Consider the following 14514-nt stretch of genomic DNA (forward strand, 5'->3'; position numbering starts at 1 on the left):
GATCCGGACGCAGTACTCCAGGTGAGGTCTCACAAGAGCAGAGTAGAGGGGCAGAATCACCTCCCTCGACCTGCTGGCCACGCTTCTTCTGATGCAGCCCAGGATGTACAAGCAATAGCTAACAGCAAAGGGTGAAACCGTACTACCCGAACCACGCCATGAGAGGCATTGTGAGATGCATTTGGACACCCTTCCCTGCAATGGGAATCAGCCTGAGAAAACGGTATCAAAATCCAGCCTTGAATTCAAACAGTAACATGCGTTTCAAAGAACAGCATGTACCAGGGGGTGATAGGTAGTGAGGCTGACAGCTCATCACCCAGTAGTTCTCCATTGTATGTGGGTTTCTTTTCTAATCACAGAATCCCTGCAGCATCGCCTGCTGTGTGATGCTTTAAGGGTAATACAGAGACCCGAGGAGGTTCTTAACCAATCATTAACCACCAGTCGGTGTTTTGTATGCTTGGAGGAACTGAGCTCAGCTAAAACTAAGGCGAGGGTAACTTCCCCAATCAGTTACAGTCTAACGATTTTCCTCTAAAAATGTTATGTATGGCCTGATGCTGCTAACAAGTGCCCTGGATCAATAGTTCTGGCAAGTGAAATTGCCTGTTCGGAAAGCAAGGGGCACCCAGCGGCAGCAGGAGAAAGACGGCGGCCCCAATAACCTCTGGAACGATGAGAGCGAAGGAGCGGGATGCAGAACTTCAAGGACAAAGTACAGCCCTTCTCCCCCCACCTTCTAAGAGAAAGCACCACAGACCTCCTTCGTTCAGGTAGAAAAACCAAATTTTGTGAGAAAGAGCTGCTTCATCATCTGCTGTGACCGAGGAGGTGGGTTAGACAATACGTCTGGTGGCAGACTCGGACTCTGCCTGAGAGAGCTGTTCTGCTACAGCCCTGCACAGAGGCTGCGAGTGCGATGGGGCAGACCAAAAAGGCTGGATAGGGAGAAAATAAACCTCTCATTCCAATTTCATTTGCTTGTGATCATAAATGATGGTAGGCAAAAAAAGGCAATCCTTGGGTTAAAAGCACCAGGGTAGAGCTTAGGAGAGAAATGCTGGTTTTATTTTTTTTTTTTTCCTTCACTGCCAATTTATTTTGCTACTTTAACCTCTTTAGCCCAAAATCGAGGTGTTTCTGAAAGTGTGCATCAGCCACAAATTTAGTGTGGGCCAGGGTGTTCCAATTTTCATGGTACGCTACCTTCCCCAACCTCTAGAGCAGCTTTCCTTAAGAGGCCTTGAGAAGGAGGCACCAAAGCCATCTGTCATGCTCCCCTTTTCAGTTCAGGAAAGCTGGAAGTATTACTTCCATCGCTAGTATTTCCTGCGGAGGATAAGCTCTTGGCTGCTATTATATGGATGCAGAGTACTCATATACGAGGTCCCTTTCTTAGCAGAAAACCAGCGTAACACAAGTGACCACACCGTTTGTGAAGCCAGCTCTGCACAGGGTAATTTTCACATCTGCACTAGGCCATCCATCGCCATGTTCCCTTTGCTGCTGGATGGCCAGCAAAGCAATACAGTCCCCACATTGGAAGAAATCAGGTTATTTTCTTTTTCGTGTCTACTCAAAGCAGCAAAGGTCAACTCCGTCCCCTGCCTGGATGCTGCTTCTGGGCTGCAGGGTGTAGTGCCGGCTGTTTGCACAGGCGAAATAGCAGCTTCGGAACTGCTGGAGAAAGCTCTGCAGGGTGAGTCAGGGTAAGGGAAGGAGCCGAGGCCAGCAGCGGACCCAACCCCTAAAAGCCCAAGCAGAAAGAGCTCTTTTAAGAGTTCACTTCAGTGTAAGTAATTAGTCGCCCGGTGTAAAATCAGTGCAGGGAAAGGCCTTACCTTCCGGGAGGCTCTTTGGCCCACACGAATCAAGGCCGAGCGTGCTCCGGCACACTGGTATCACTAGGCTGAAGGTAGTGCCCCCTTGAGCATCAGCCTTCCTGGATCCCACTTTTATATGGAGAGAATTTAATATTAATGGGGCCATATCGCATGGTTGCACTCAAGTGCCATTATCCCTAGTAAATGCCATCAGCCTAATTCCCACCCATTATTGACAGATACAATTCTCCGCTAATCTCAAAAAAGGGAAGGGGCAGCCAGCTTCAGTAAAAACCCACATCGTTGCTTTTAACCTTCTCTGTCTAGCAACGTGCTGAATTACCGGCGTTCTGCCCTGTTGAAGACAGATACATTGCGCACAACGCCGCGCTTGGGAAAGCCAAGGGACCAGCTCTTTTCCAACCATGAGGCAGGCAAACGAGTTGTACTTGCTTTTTCTACAGAAAATATTTATTTGCAAGAAATGAAAAGCATAACATACTTAGCTACATACATGTTTAGGCTACAAAAGCAGGTAGTCTGTTCTTTCATAGAATCAAGCAGACAATTTAAAAAGGAAAAACAGGGATTTCTTTTCACCCGATGGCCGTGTTTGCAGTGTCAACAACCAAGGTGGGACCATATCGAGATGACTTGTATAAAAATGGGGAGGCCATTGAACACACTTGCACCGAGTAAAAGAGACTTATGGCAAAAGAACCGAGATATCTGCAGTCAGAAGAGGCTCCAATGCAGTTTACCACGCAGTTTGGGGGGGGGTGGGGGTGCTTTTGCACGAGTATCACTGTCCTTTTCCTCTTAAATAGTTTTGAATGTTTGCACAAACCCATGCTGTATCCACATGAGCGGAGGGAAAGGGAAAGATCAGCTGAAATGCCCTGGGGGTGTCACACGCAGAGTGACTCAGAGTCACACGGAATTGTTTTGCACGGCCCAAGGCAATGGCTTTGGCCCTGGTTATGTCTTTCTCTTCAAGCGGGTAACACCAGGTAATTTACCCTTGGAAGGCCCAGCAAATCTCAGGGAAATCGTGAGGTACTTACATCACCGTGTGTCCCTCAGAGCAAACCGCTGCCCCTCCCTGGCATCTTTCCGCACCTCTGGGGCGGATAGGGCAGTCCTGCTCCCAGGGAAGGGGGAGATCCTTAGGGTCCTCTCCCAGAAGACCGGGTCAACAAATTGTGTTCCTTGAGCTGTCAGCTCCCAGGGGCCACTTCTTAAGGCTTACTCACACCATTTTAAGGAAAAAAACCCCAAACAATAACAAAACATTCAAAGCCATAATTCTGCGGAACAAAAATGACACCCGAAGATACAATAAAGCTTAAAGCAATTTTTTTTTTTGTACCAAGCCAGAGCTGTCATACAGAAAGGCCAGACAATTTATGCATACACACAAAATGACACAGTGCAACAACACTCAGTCGAAAAATGCTAATAGGACAGACTTCAGACAGCAATTCACACGACAGTTTTACAAGTGCTCAGTGATGCGGAATGCAAACAGGTTTCAGAGAGAAAGGCCTGGACTTTCTGTTGCACCAAGTGGAATGTGCCCTGTGTGTTCGGGTAGATGCCTTTATTTAGTGATGCTTACTACATTTGAAAAAAACCCACCCTCTGTGTGGTTTTTTTTAAATTGCTGTCAATGCAGACGTGCACAGATGCACACACACTCACACTCGTTCTTGCTAACTGTACAAATGAAGAAAGCAAGACGCCGTTACATCAGCACCATTGAATTAAAATCTGATATGGCAAAGTCAGACACGAGCAGAGTTCTGTTAAAAGAAATTGATTACTTGCCTCCGCTTCCCCCTCTCTCCTTCCCACTCCCTTAATTACAGGCTGCTAAAGTTCAAAAAGATTTTTACCTGCTGGTTGGAAGGAAAAATGGCATATACCATAAAGGTCAGATATGCATAAACAGGACTGCATAGTATCAAAGAACAAGGAGAAAAGTAAAGCTAAAACAAGGGGGGAACTAATGAAAAAGACTATCATTGCTGATTTATGGAATCAAGAACTAGGAAGTTTCCCTGTGATGTCAGGAGTCCCCTTGTCGGCCATTTATTTCATTTTTTCTGTAAGACAGGTCTACAAACCCAGCTGTCCCATGTTTTGTTTTCACCCATTCAGTTCCAGCTCTTAGAGGAAGAGTATGGAGATGGGCTTTAGGGCAGAAAAGAGACTACTGGTAATAAAGAATACTGAAACTCCATTTCAGCATCACAAATGAGAGTTTCCTGCGAGACGCACTCTTCTACGTAGGAAGTCAATTCAGGTATACACCTGAGTGAAGCAGAAAAAGGCCTGACATGAAAACCACAAAAACAAATGGCAATTTCCCTCTCAGTCCTGGAGTCTCCAATGGATGCCGACCACCTAAGTAATGCAGTAGCCACTGAGATCACCCTTCAGCATATCCCTGAATGCCCACTGTCATTTTATTGGCCACGGAAAGCTACGAGATCTTGGCCTGTTGACTGAAGCCTTACATCTTACTTGTAAAGACCTTAACACACAAGCTAGTTCATTCACCTTTGCAACCCCCAAAGTTATTTCTCCTTAACCCTATAGTGCAAAGCAGCAACACACCATGGCTCTACACCACTTATATAGGCGAGTATAACTTTTGCGGTTATAAAGTACTGACCTACCATCTCACCTTCAGAATACAAAATGTTCCCTTTCTAATTAGTGACTTGAGAAAGAAATATTTTAGTCACCAGGAGTATAAAAATACCCCGTATACTTCTCTTCTTAGCTGCGTGAGTTTTGTGCAATGGCCTCTTGGCATTAGCTAGAATCTAGAGCCCAAATACTCAGTGGAAATCCCTCCCAACGTAGCAATTAGTATCATTCATTTACTTGACCTACATTCTAAATGTGTCTAGACAGAATTCACCGCTGATAGTTTGGGGGGGGATGGGAGTGGAGAGGTGGGTTGTTTTTTTTAGCAGGGAAAAAAAAAAAACCAACCCAAAGAAAAGTTTTTATATTCTTTTTCAGCTCTACATTAGAAAAATCAAGAATATGTTGAGACACATTGTTTCACAGAGAGATGCGGAAGAGGTCCCCTGCCAGTATAAATCAGACCTGCAGCCTCCAAAAGCAGTAAGTGAGAAGCGCGCTGCGTTCCATCAGCTGGGATCTGGCCTAAGAACCTCAGCCTAATCCATTATTAGTCTGTGCTGCTGAAAAACATTGAATGGTACGGATGAAATAAAGAGAAATGCAGCAAAGAACTATAAATAGCCTGGGGAAAAAAAAAAAAAAAAACAAACAACGTTATCTACACACTGATAACAAGGTTAGAACTGTCACATGCCCTGTGCTTGATACTTTTTAAATATATATATATAAAAAAAAATAATGCCCTACATTCCTTCATAGCTTATCTCCCTAGAAGCAAAGACCCGACAGATCTAGGCATGCTTTAAAGCTATGGGCCAAAAGGTAAGTTTACTAATGTGTATAAAGTCATGCTGACAAGCAGCATAATGTTACAGCTGAAGACTCTAAGGATCACTTAAGTCCACTAGTGGAAATGGAAATTAAGTAGGCCTTTGCCTACCCTGTCCATACAAACACATTATTCTACAGCACCAAGTCACTGATCATTGGAAAAAGTATAATGGCAGAAGGCTAAGATCTCAAGTAATATAGCTGAGCTAATTAAAAGCATTTATCCCGGTACCCTCCCTGAACACGCTTTACTACTCCTTCCCTATGCCCTTAACACAGAGCACATTCAGCTGCCTCTCCACATGGTCTGCGGTGCACCAGCGCTCGTGCTCCGGTCACCCCTGGGCTGCCGAGGCTGGCAGTGCAATCGCACGTGTCCTGCCTCCTCTGTCCCCCTGCTAGGAACGTTACCACGGGCATAAACTACCTCTGGAGACAGTGAGGTCCTTGTCGCATAACAGCCTGTGGGTAGGTGATGACAGGAGATTCTTTGGCTCCTAGTACCTAGCAGAGAAACCTGTTCTATTAAGGCCCCCTGAAGAAAAGATCACACAAATACCAAAGTAAAGCAAAGGTTTCTCTTACTATAAAAGAAGCAATATTTAATATCATAAATCCCCAAGCAACGCGTGTGCTAGGTCAAGAGATTCCCTAAAAGAGTACCTAAAAATAACTTAAAGGATTACACAAATTAAGATTATAGAAATAGATTATCAAACAGTTACAGGAAAACTGGTATTGCCATACCGGCTTGGATGAATTAGTTCAGAGGCCTGACCCAGACCACGGCCAGTTTAAAACGGTCCAGTTGAAAACATGACTGTCTTCCAACCAGATTTGAACTGACATGCCCAAATTAAGCCAATAGAATAGCAAAGCTTTAATGGTGACTAGGGCAGTAGGTTTCGGAGCGGGGTGGGGGGTTGTTTGGGTTTTGCGAAATTGTTTGCCCTTTAAGTATTGAGAAATAATTCAATTTTGGTTTTAATACTGTGAAGTCAGCTGTATCTGCAATGGCAGGTGATCCATTTAACTGATAATGGGCATGAGCTCAGGCAGAGCCGCCTCCTACTTAGGCACGGTGCAAACTGCAAGACTAGTAAGAGCAGAGCTGTGCTCGACAGCTTGGGGCCTCTTTTGCAGAAGACATTCGGTTGCCCTCAGAGGTGGCAAACCATGGGTGCTCTGAAAAAAGAGACCATTTAAAGAATCTTCTAAACTATGACCTTGCCCACTCACACTGACCAGCCATACGGTAGTGGAAGGGTCAGTCCCAGCCGCCTTCTGTCACTTTGCTGACCTCATGTGGCTAAGGAATGCAGCCATCCCTTGTGGCACCCTTGGTGGCACCCACCAGTGATCATTATTTATGTGAAGCCTTAAATCGTTGCTCGAAAAAACCCCATACAAAAGTCATTGGTGGATACTGGAATGATGCAGAAGACCCAGCAGGATCACTGTACAGGGAGAAAGGTTTTAGGGAGGAGACTGACCCGTGCAAAGAAGAAGGGAACACTCACAAAATAGACTACAATGGCATTTCTCCTCTCATTGCCACCAAAGGTAAAATAATAAAAAGGCACGCGCATAGAAGAATAGGGCAGTACCTAGAAAGCACGTCTGTACACCAAAACTTATTGCAACTTCATGGAGTCAGAGACATGTTTCACTGTCACTAACACGAAACACCTTCTTAAAATGGCACAGTGAGGACTGATCCACAGCCTGCTGTAACCCTCCAAATTCTTCCCATTAATTTCACTGAGATTTGAGTCAGGCCTGAGGGCGGCAAAATAGGATACTGAAGGAAGAAAGTCTAAGGAGGATGAAGAACAAGAAAGGAGCTGGTGTGGCAGCTGCTGTAATAAAATACAAATCCAATATTTTACAAAATAGAATACTTGCAGGAAATATCTACTGTACATGGTAAAAAATTACTTGTAAGGCTACGTTAGTTTTTCCCTTATTTATCATTAGGAAAAAAAAAAGAAAAAAGAGCTTCAAAATTGTTTATTCTTTTTTTAAATTGACTTCTGGTAGACTGTTAAGTAGCTATATGCTAGCCTGCTGAATTAGGATTTTCACATTAAATCCATCCTCAATGGAGTCTGAGCACCCTTCTGTAGTAACCAGACAAAACCCTGCTCAAATCCTGGCATAGCTTTGACTGTGCCGCTCCAAGGACAAATTGCAAGAAGCACAGGTCGGGCAAAGGCATGACCAGGGTACTGAGAGAGGGAAAACCCTTAAAGGCAACAGCTACATGGGACAAGGAGGAAACAAAGCAGGAAAAAGAGTACTGCACCAGGATCGGACCTAAATACTCCTCTTGGCTTTTTCACTGAACTTGGGCCGGTCACTTTACCTCCATATGTGCCCATCTCATCCCTCTTTTGCCTTGCCTGATGCCTACATACTTAATTCCTCAGGTCAGGGGCTGTCTTGCCATAGGGTTAATACAGTATCTACCACCTCCAGGCCTGAAGTGAGCCTAGCTGGGGCTACCTGTACCCCTTATCTTTTCAGCTAAGCAGTTGGTCTAAGATCACATCTCTGGAAAAGGAGGTAAGAGGAAGATAAGACCCATGGCTTAATTTATATACCAATTCCGGTATGGGGGGAAGGAATGGGTGTTCAGTGATATTTGTATGTCTGATTTCAGAGTTTCCCCAGACTGCTTGCAGGGTTAGGGAAGCTCAGTTCTCTTCATTGCGACTGCTTGAACAAAATTTTGCAAAGCTAATAAATACTATTTACAACAGTAACAGGAAAATGGCAAGGAAAGGAAAACACAGGACAATCTGAGACTGGGTCTACATAAGAAACTCCATCAACACATCTAGAAGCCAATAAATTAAATCCATACGGTCCTCTCAGGAGGCACTTCCGGTTTGAGCCTTACATTGATTTAGTTTGTTGGGAAGGAACTGATTTAAGCTAAACATATTAGCCTTAAGCAGACTAAAGGACATCCATCCAAAACATTGCATAAATTTAACAAAACCTGCTTTCTAAACAGATTTAGTTGAACTAGTGTAATTCTCCCACACAGACAAAGTGTGACAAGACAGCGACTGATCTTTGCTTGAATTCCACAAGGGTGGAAGCAGTAGAGAACCCTACCAGGGCTGCTTTCAACCCAAGGAAAAACCTACCCCACTAAATGATAAAGGGGCTGGAGAGGAGAAGAGAGAAAGAGCTAGGGGAGGACAATTCAGCAGTATAATTGCCCGCCCCTCTCCTGCCTGCGGTGTTAACTCAACAATGTCAGGGCCCACCCATGTCCCTTTGGAAGCACACTCATCATGCTTCTCAATCCCCACAAAAGGCTCAAATGCTGTAGACCAGTAGGCACAGAGCTGTGGCAAGGTTCTGAGCAGCGCTATGCTGCATCTTCTCTTTCTCTCAATTCCCTCTCCCAAGAAACCTGTCACCCACAAGCTCCCATCAGTTTTGCATATTTCACTCTTTTACAGAATGTCTTTGTGCTCAGATTAGGATGTGTGCACGCACGCACGCACACCCACCAGTCACCGGCACACTGCTGGCATCATCTGCCATCATAATTCAATCCTGCCCTTGCGGTATCAGACAGGAAAGGAATAAAAGCAAAGACAGGGACTGTGTGCGAAGCGAGGAAGGGAGTTACAAAGGCAAGAGATCCCATCTGCAGTCACAGCCTCACCAGTCAATGCAGAAGTTGAACTCCCTCTCTTTTGTGCTTTGGTTCACTGAGGATGACAAGTCAAGGGGACTTTGGTTGAAAATATGTGGGAAAGAGGGAAGTCAAGAAAAAAGGCCTTTTTTTATTTTTAAGAGGTGGCATTGACTCTTCTGTCTATTTCAATTATCTTCAGTGTTTCGTTTCCTTCTAGTTCGGAGTTGACTCTGCAGGGAACAAAAAAACCAAAACGACAAAGGTTAACGCTAATAGTTAGTCATTTTTAAAAGCGCATATCCTGCTTGAATTGGCTAATGCTAAAATGGCACACAGTATTTACCAGGTACTTGTCAGTTGGGGTATGGTAAGACACCAAATTAGTCATCTCTTTGGCTCTAGGTATAACTTTGACACAAGTGCTCAGAAGGCATGCTTGGGGTGATACGGCTCATCCTAGCCCTCAGAATAACATTCTTTCAAACAAAATCCCTCCCTCCACTGTTTGGTGTGCTTGCTACTGCTTGTCAGCAGAGAACAAGATGTAGGCCAGCAGGGCAGTGGCAGGACAAAGAAAAGGTAAAGTGGAAAGAAAACTGCACATACATATTTAAACCAGTGAAAGTGTCTCTTTGCAAAGGCCCCAAAAACTTAGATTTAAGATTAAAAGAAAAAAAAGATATGAAGGAGCTCTGTGTTAAGTAGTTCAGATAACCTTACAGGTCTGTCTCTAAAGACCGAGTCCTGCAAACTTTCCACAGTAATGCTTTAGAAAGATCACTGTTGTGAGAAGCTCCAGCTCTTCACGCCCTAACCTCGTAGAAAGCCCAGTGAGTCACAGCCTTACACTTCCACCCAACTGGCAAAAGCTTATTCCTTCAGGGGACAAAGAAGTAAGTGCTTAAAGAAGTGGGTAAGCACAACTAGCGGGCTTATAGGGGTTAGGTTTCTGGCAGAAGCACCGAGTTTGGTAGCTGTATTACTACAATACTGTTGCAACCACTTCTCCAGAGTAACAATAACTCTGCCTACAAGCTCTCCAGATAGAGACCAAACTTTTCCTTCACGTTCCACAGTGCCCAAGCACAGCTGAGCCCCTAATCTTACTGCTGGCCTCCAGACACAAATGACAGTGATGCCAAACACCTGGATGACAAGCAGCCCACCCTGCACTCACCTGTGCTGCTGCAGGCCCAGCAGCACCGATTTCTCTAGCCTCGTCTCATTGGCTATTGTGAACTGCATGATATCATCCTGCTGTGACCCTGGCATGGCTTCCAGGGACAGCGCTGCGTACTTGGAGGTGTCTGCTTGCCTGTCATTGCGATCTGCAAAGGAGATCGGGCTTGACGACTCCTCCAGTTGGTGAGGCTCTTCATAAATTAGCAGACTCCTTGACCTCACTGCATACAAAGACAGAAGGCAAAAAGAGATGAGAAACAGGCAGCTCGGAGAACAACCATATCATTTCAGGAAATGGAAACTGTCAGAGCAGAACTAAAGATGCAAAGGTCTTTTCATAGTGATTATCTGGTAATTTGATAGCTGAGGAAAGATACCACAGCAGTGGTCCAGGTAGGGATCAAAAAGCCCTGAATTATTCACAAAACAAGAACAAAATGAAACAATCATTTTAGTAATATATGTTGAAAGCAACTGGATCGTTATGGGTATAAAATACTAACAGTTTCCCACTCAGTCCTTTGACCGTCTGTTGCTGCTGGCAAAGGAGACACCAGCTGATATCAGTTGCGTGTTTTAACAGGATGAACATTTGCTACTGAGTAGAAATCCTGCTACCTTTTACAAACCACTAGCCTTAGTCCCACAAACAGAAACAAAACTGCTTCAAACAGAAATACCAAGCAGGCTAGTGGGGAAAGGCTTTGCCCATGTCTACGAAGTCTTCTGCCATCAGAACAGCTCACCAAGCTATCCTTTGAAAGACACAGGTATATCAAGGAATGGCCCACTAAGGAGCAGAAAAACAAGAGGTGCTTGAGGAGGGGATTAGGGATGGGGGTGGAAAACAAGTGCCGAAGCACAACCAAGCAGGAAGCAAGACCGGGATAGCTGTCACTTACCAATGGAGTCTGTGTAGGACTCTGGCGAGGAATGCTGTCTGGGCAACACCATCTTTGTAGCAGAAGGATACGGCCCGTAGCTCTGAGAGAAGCTGCCAAAAACTACTGCAAAGCACAGCACCACCATCTGGCAACAGGAAGATGCAGAAGAGGTAAGTGCACTAGCTCTTGGCCCACATGTGCCCATCAAAATCATTTGAGGCTATTTTCATCACTACTTACAGTGTCTCTTAGCAAAGGCACATATAGAATAACAATTCAGAGTTTTAAAGGGCAGATTTCAACGCTGAAGTTTGTTTTCAATGTCTGCCACCATCTTGGCCTGTAGCCTTATTTACTGCCAAAGTTGAAAAGCAGACACAACCACCGCGTGTGTTTTACAGGTGCTGTTGGGAATTTCCAAGGTTATTTCTGCTGCTGGCCCCAGTCTTGCTTCGAAGTAAAGGAGAGGCTGGCAGACTAGGAGAACAACTTAGACCTTGAAAATAATTTCCATCAATTTATAGCACTAGTATAAAGGGAATTTGCTGGCTGAGTGTAAGGAGGGAAAAGGGAAAAGTTTCATTCTAATCCTTTTCTTATCCTGACTACTATTACTGAAATAGGCCAGAGGTAGTTTTATAGCCTTAGTCATATTTTTATTTGGATGAGCAAGTTTATTTTTACTGGTATCAAAAGAACCAGGCATCAAAGATCACTCTTGTTTTAATTTTACAACTCTAGACACCATTTCTCACATACAATATTGTAGGAAATAGTAAAACAGGTCACTCAGAGGGACAGTGCTCCTTCTTTCATCACTGCAGCATCCAATGAAAAGCACAGGCCCGGTCTCCTCCAGAATTTAATGCCTTCCCACAACCATTAACCTTCACCAGCCAGGAGTCTCACCTACCTCAAAATTAATTGTCAAATTTTGGAGAGAAGTTTCCCAAGCTAAGAATTTGGAAGTGAGTGGCTTCACAGAACAAGGGATGTGCCTTTGAGCAGTGGAAAGAAATTATCATTCCCCTACAATTCCCAGCTTTAGGGACACTCACCATAAGACAGGTCCCTGTCTGTGTGCTAGCTGCCTTACACGAACGGGACACTTTCCCAGCAACCATGGCTTGGAGTCTCTGCAACTGCTGCAGAAGTGTTCTGGAAAGCAAAGACAACAGACAAGCATCAAATGCACTGATCTACTTGCCGGTTAAACAGCTTTTTGCTTCAAATCCCACACCTGGCAATAATATAGCATTTATGACAAGGTACAGATCATTGAAAGTCCTCCCCTTGAAGCAAGGAATGTTTTCAGTTTTACAAGACTTTTACATATGGACCTTTTACACTGGACCTTTCAAAAAGATCTTTTGGCTTTCCCTCAACTGATGTCCCTGAACAATTACTTCTTCGGCATTTTCAGAAGGCTCTTATAAATAAAAACTGTATTTTCAGTGTTTCTACAAGAAACAACTGAAACTGGTCTACATTAAAAGTGACTAGATGCATATACAACCTGGTTCTGTGTCATGAATTCAGCAGGAGTTTCACCATTATGTGAAAAGGTGCAGAAGCAAGTTTATAACTGCTCTAATTGGTGGTAGAGGTATACAGCTATGTCCTTTTTCTGAAAACCTGCCATACGGTGGTTTGGACCACACGCTGGACCATTTTCAAAGAGAAGGTCTTAAAACTAGACATAAGCACAGACTTAATTTCTTATAGATTGATTTATTAAATAAAGCACTTTATTGCTATTTGCTAAATACTCCCCAAGTTCACAAAAATCATGGATGCTTGAAGTGGCTACTCTGACTGTGTCTTTCAGAGGCTCCAACCACGATAGCAATTCTGTTCTGGTTGGAGTCAATAGTCCCAGACCAGGGAGATATTCTGTCTCGCTGTTTTTCTTTTGCTGTATCATCATCAATTATCACAGTTAGGATATTACTAATTTACATGGGAAATTATCTCAAAGAATGATTGATATAGGGTTTTCACAGCAGTTTTCATTTTGTTTTCATTAAAGCTTTTTGACAGACAAGGAATAATCCAAATACTTGCCCTCAGCACAGTCAAATATAGTACAATTTTGCATCAGGATGTTAACTTTGCTGTTTGCTTCCAATTTTACTCTTCATTTCTCCTGTAAGTCTCACGACCTATTTCAGAGGGTAACCCCCCACAAAACTCCAGGCAACAGCTTTGGAGGCTGTTAACGTCAAATGCTAAAGCAAGAGGCAAGGTTAGGATGTCAAAGAAAATAGAAGGATTATTTTAAGATCAAACTGGCTAAAAACTAATTGTAGGACAGACCCAGAGGTGCCTTCACAGCTCAATATACACTTGCCTGCCTATTATTATAGATTTTTTTAATCATCAATGCTCATTGCTAATTAGGGTTTAATGAATTCAAGGACTTCAGCACTGCATTCTGAAATGAGCACAAGGCATGCTCGCAGCAGAGATTTATCTGGGCCAGCAGATCCTTCTCAACTTATGAAGGAAGGATGTCTTGCATGCTCTTGAGAGCATGGCTTATTCTGCAACTCAATATTTAAAAAAAGAAAGCGATTCGTCTAATTCAGTCCTTTATTCACTATTAGAGAGACCACAAGCAAATTAAGAGATGAAAACACTGTCCATCACGTAAATGAGACCATCCAAATTCCCTGTTCCCTTCTGCATCTTTTCCCAATTCCTCCTCCAATTCACTCCATGGAAGAGGGTTCACAAAGACTTGGTACATGGTATATATCACTTCCCGGCACAGAACATGCTGCATACAGTATTCCCACCATATGCCACTAGCTATGCTATACAGCAATGCCTTTTTAACCCTGCACTTTCTGTGCTATTATAGGAGGCTAAATTTCCACGCAGTTTCAGGCTTGAGTCACTGGGCTCGACACAGAACAGCTCCGCAGAGCAAGGAGGAAGGAGCTCTCCTCCTCCTCAGCTCGGGGGCTGGCAGCAGCAGCAGCCTTGAAATGCTGATCACTCTTGCCACTTTTTGTGGAGGCGTCAGTGAGAAAACAGCTAATGGCTGGTGAGGAAATCAACAGAGAAGAGGCAATTCTCCTCATTTTGCTCATCTCTGCCTTTTTGTGTCCAATTTAAAAAACGTGCTGGGCAGAGCGGGCCCAGAGAGCCGATTCCAAACCGCTCTTTTTGAAAAGTATAATTAGGCAGGTATTCTGAGGTCTCCTATACACAGAGGAAGATTCATCACCCACCTTATTTACCAACTACCTTCATATAAAATGCCTTTCTCTCCCAAGCCATTTATCTGTTTGAGCAGAGCTACTGTCTTCTCAGCAGGCAAGGACTCGGTGTTGGGAGCTGACAGGCTACAGGTGCATCTTCAAACTAAGAGCAAGAGCCAAGGCAAGAGCAAGCAAGAAACAAGTTTGTGTGTTCAGAGATGATTATCAGTTTACCCTGCCACTGCCCAAATAGGGCACTCCTTGTTGCT

The 14514-nt window shown here is 44.1% G+C and overlaps 1 protein-coding gene across 3 annotated transcripts in view; it reads right to left on the reverse strand.

Moving 5' to 3' along the window:
• Positions 1 to 9101: 9101 nt before the first annotated feature.
• Positions 9102 to 14514, reverse strand: part of CREB3L2 (cAMP responsive element binding protein 3 like 2) — an 81978-nt gene continuing 76565 nt past the window's right edge. For all 3 annotated transcript variants that reach the window (XM_063319807.1, XM_063319797.1, XM_063319817.1), the window contains exons 9-12: positions 12098 to 12197; positions 11058 to 11184; positions 10151 to 10376; positions 9102 to 9203 (exon numbers count right to left, since the gene is read on the reverse strand). In XM_063319807.1, the coding sequence (XP_063175877.1) occupies positions 9128 to 9203; positions 10151 to 10376; positions 11058 to 11184; positions 12098 to 12197 (529 nt within the window). In that variant the 3' untranslated portion in view covers positions 9102 to 9127. The remainder of the gene's footprint in view (positions 9204 to 10150; positions 10377 to 11057; positions 11185 to 12097; positions 12198 to 14514) is intronic.

Source organism: Chroicocephalus ridibundus, chromosome 1, assembly GCF_963924245.1.
Source record: "Chroicocephalus ridibundus chromosome 1, bChrRid1.1, whole genome shotgun sequence".
In the NCBI taxonomy this organism is placed as follows: Eukaryota; Metazoa; Chordata; class Aves; order Charadriiformes; family Laridae; genus Chroicocephalus; species Chroicocephalus ridibundus.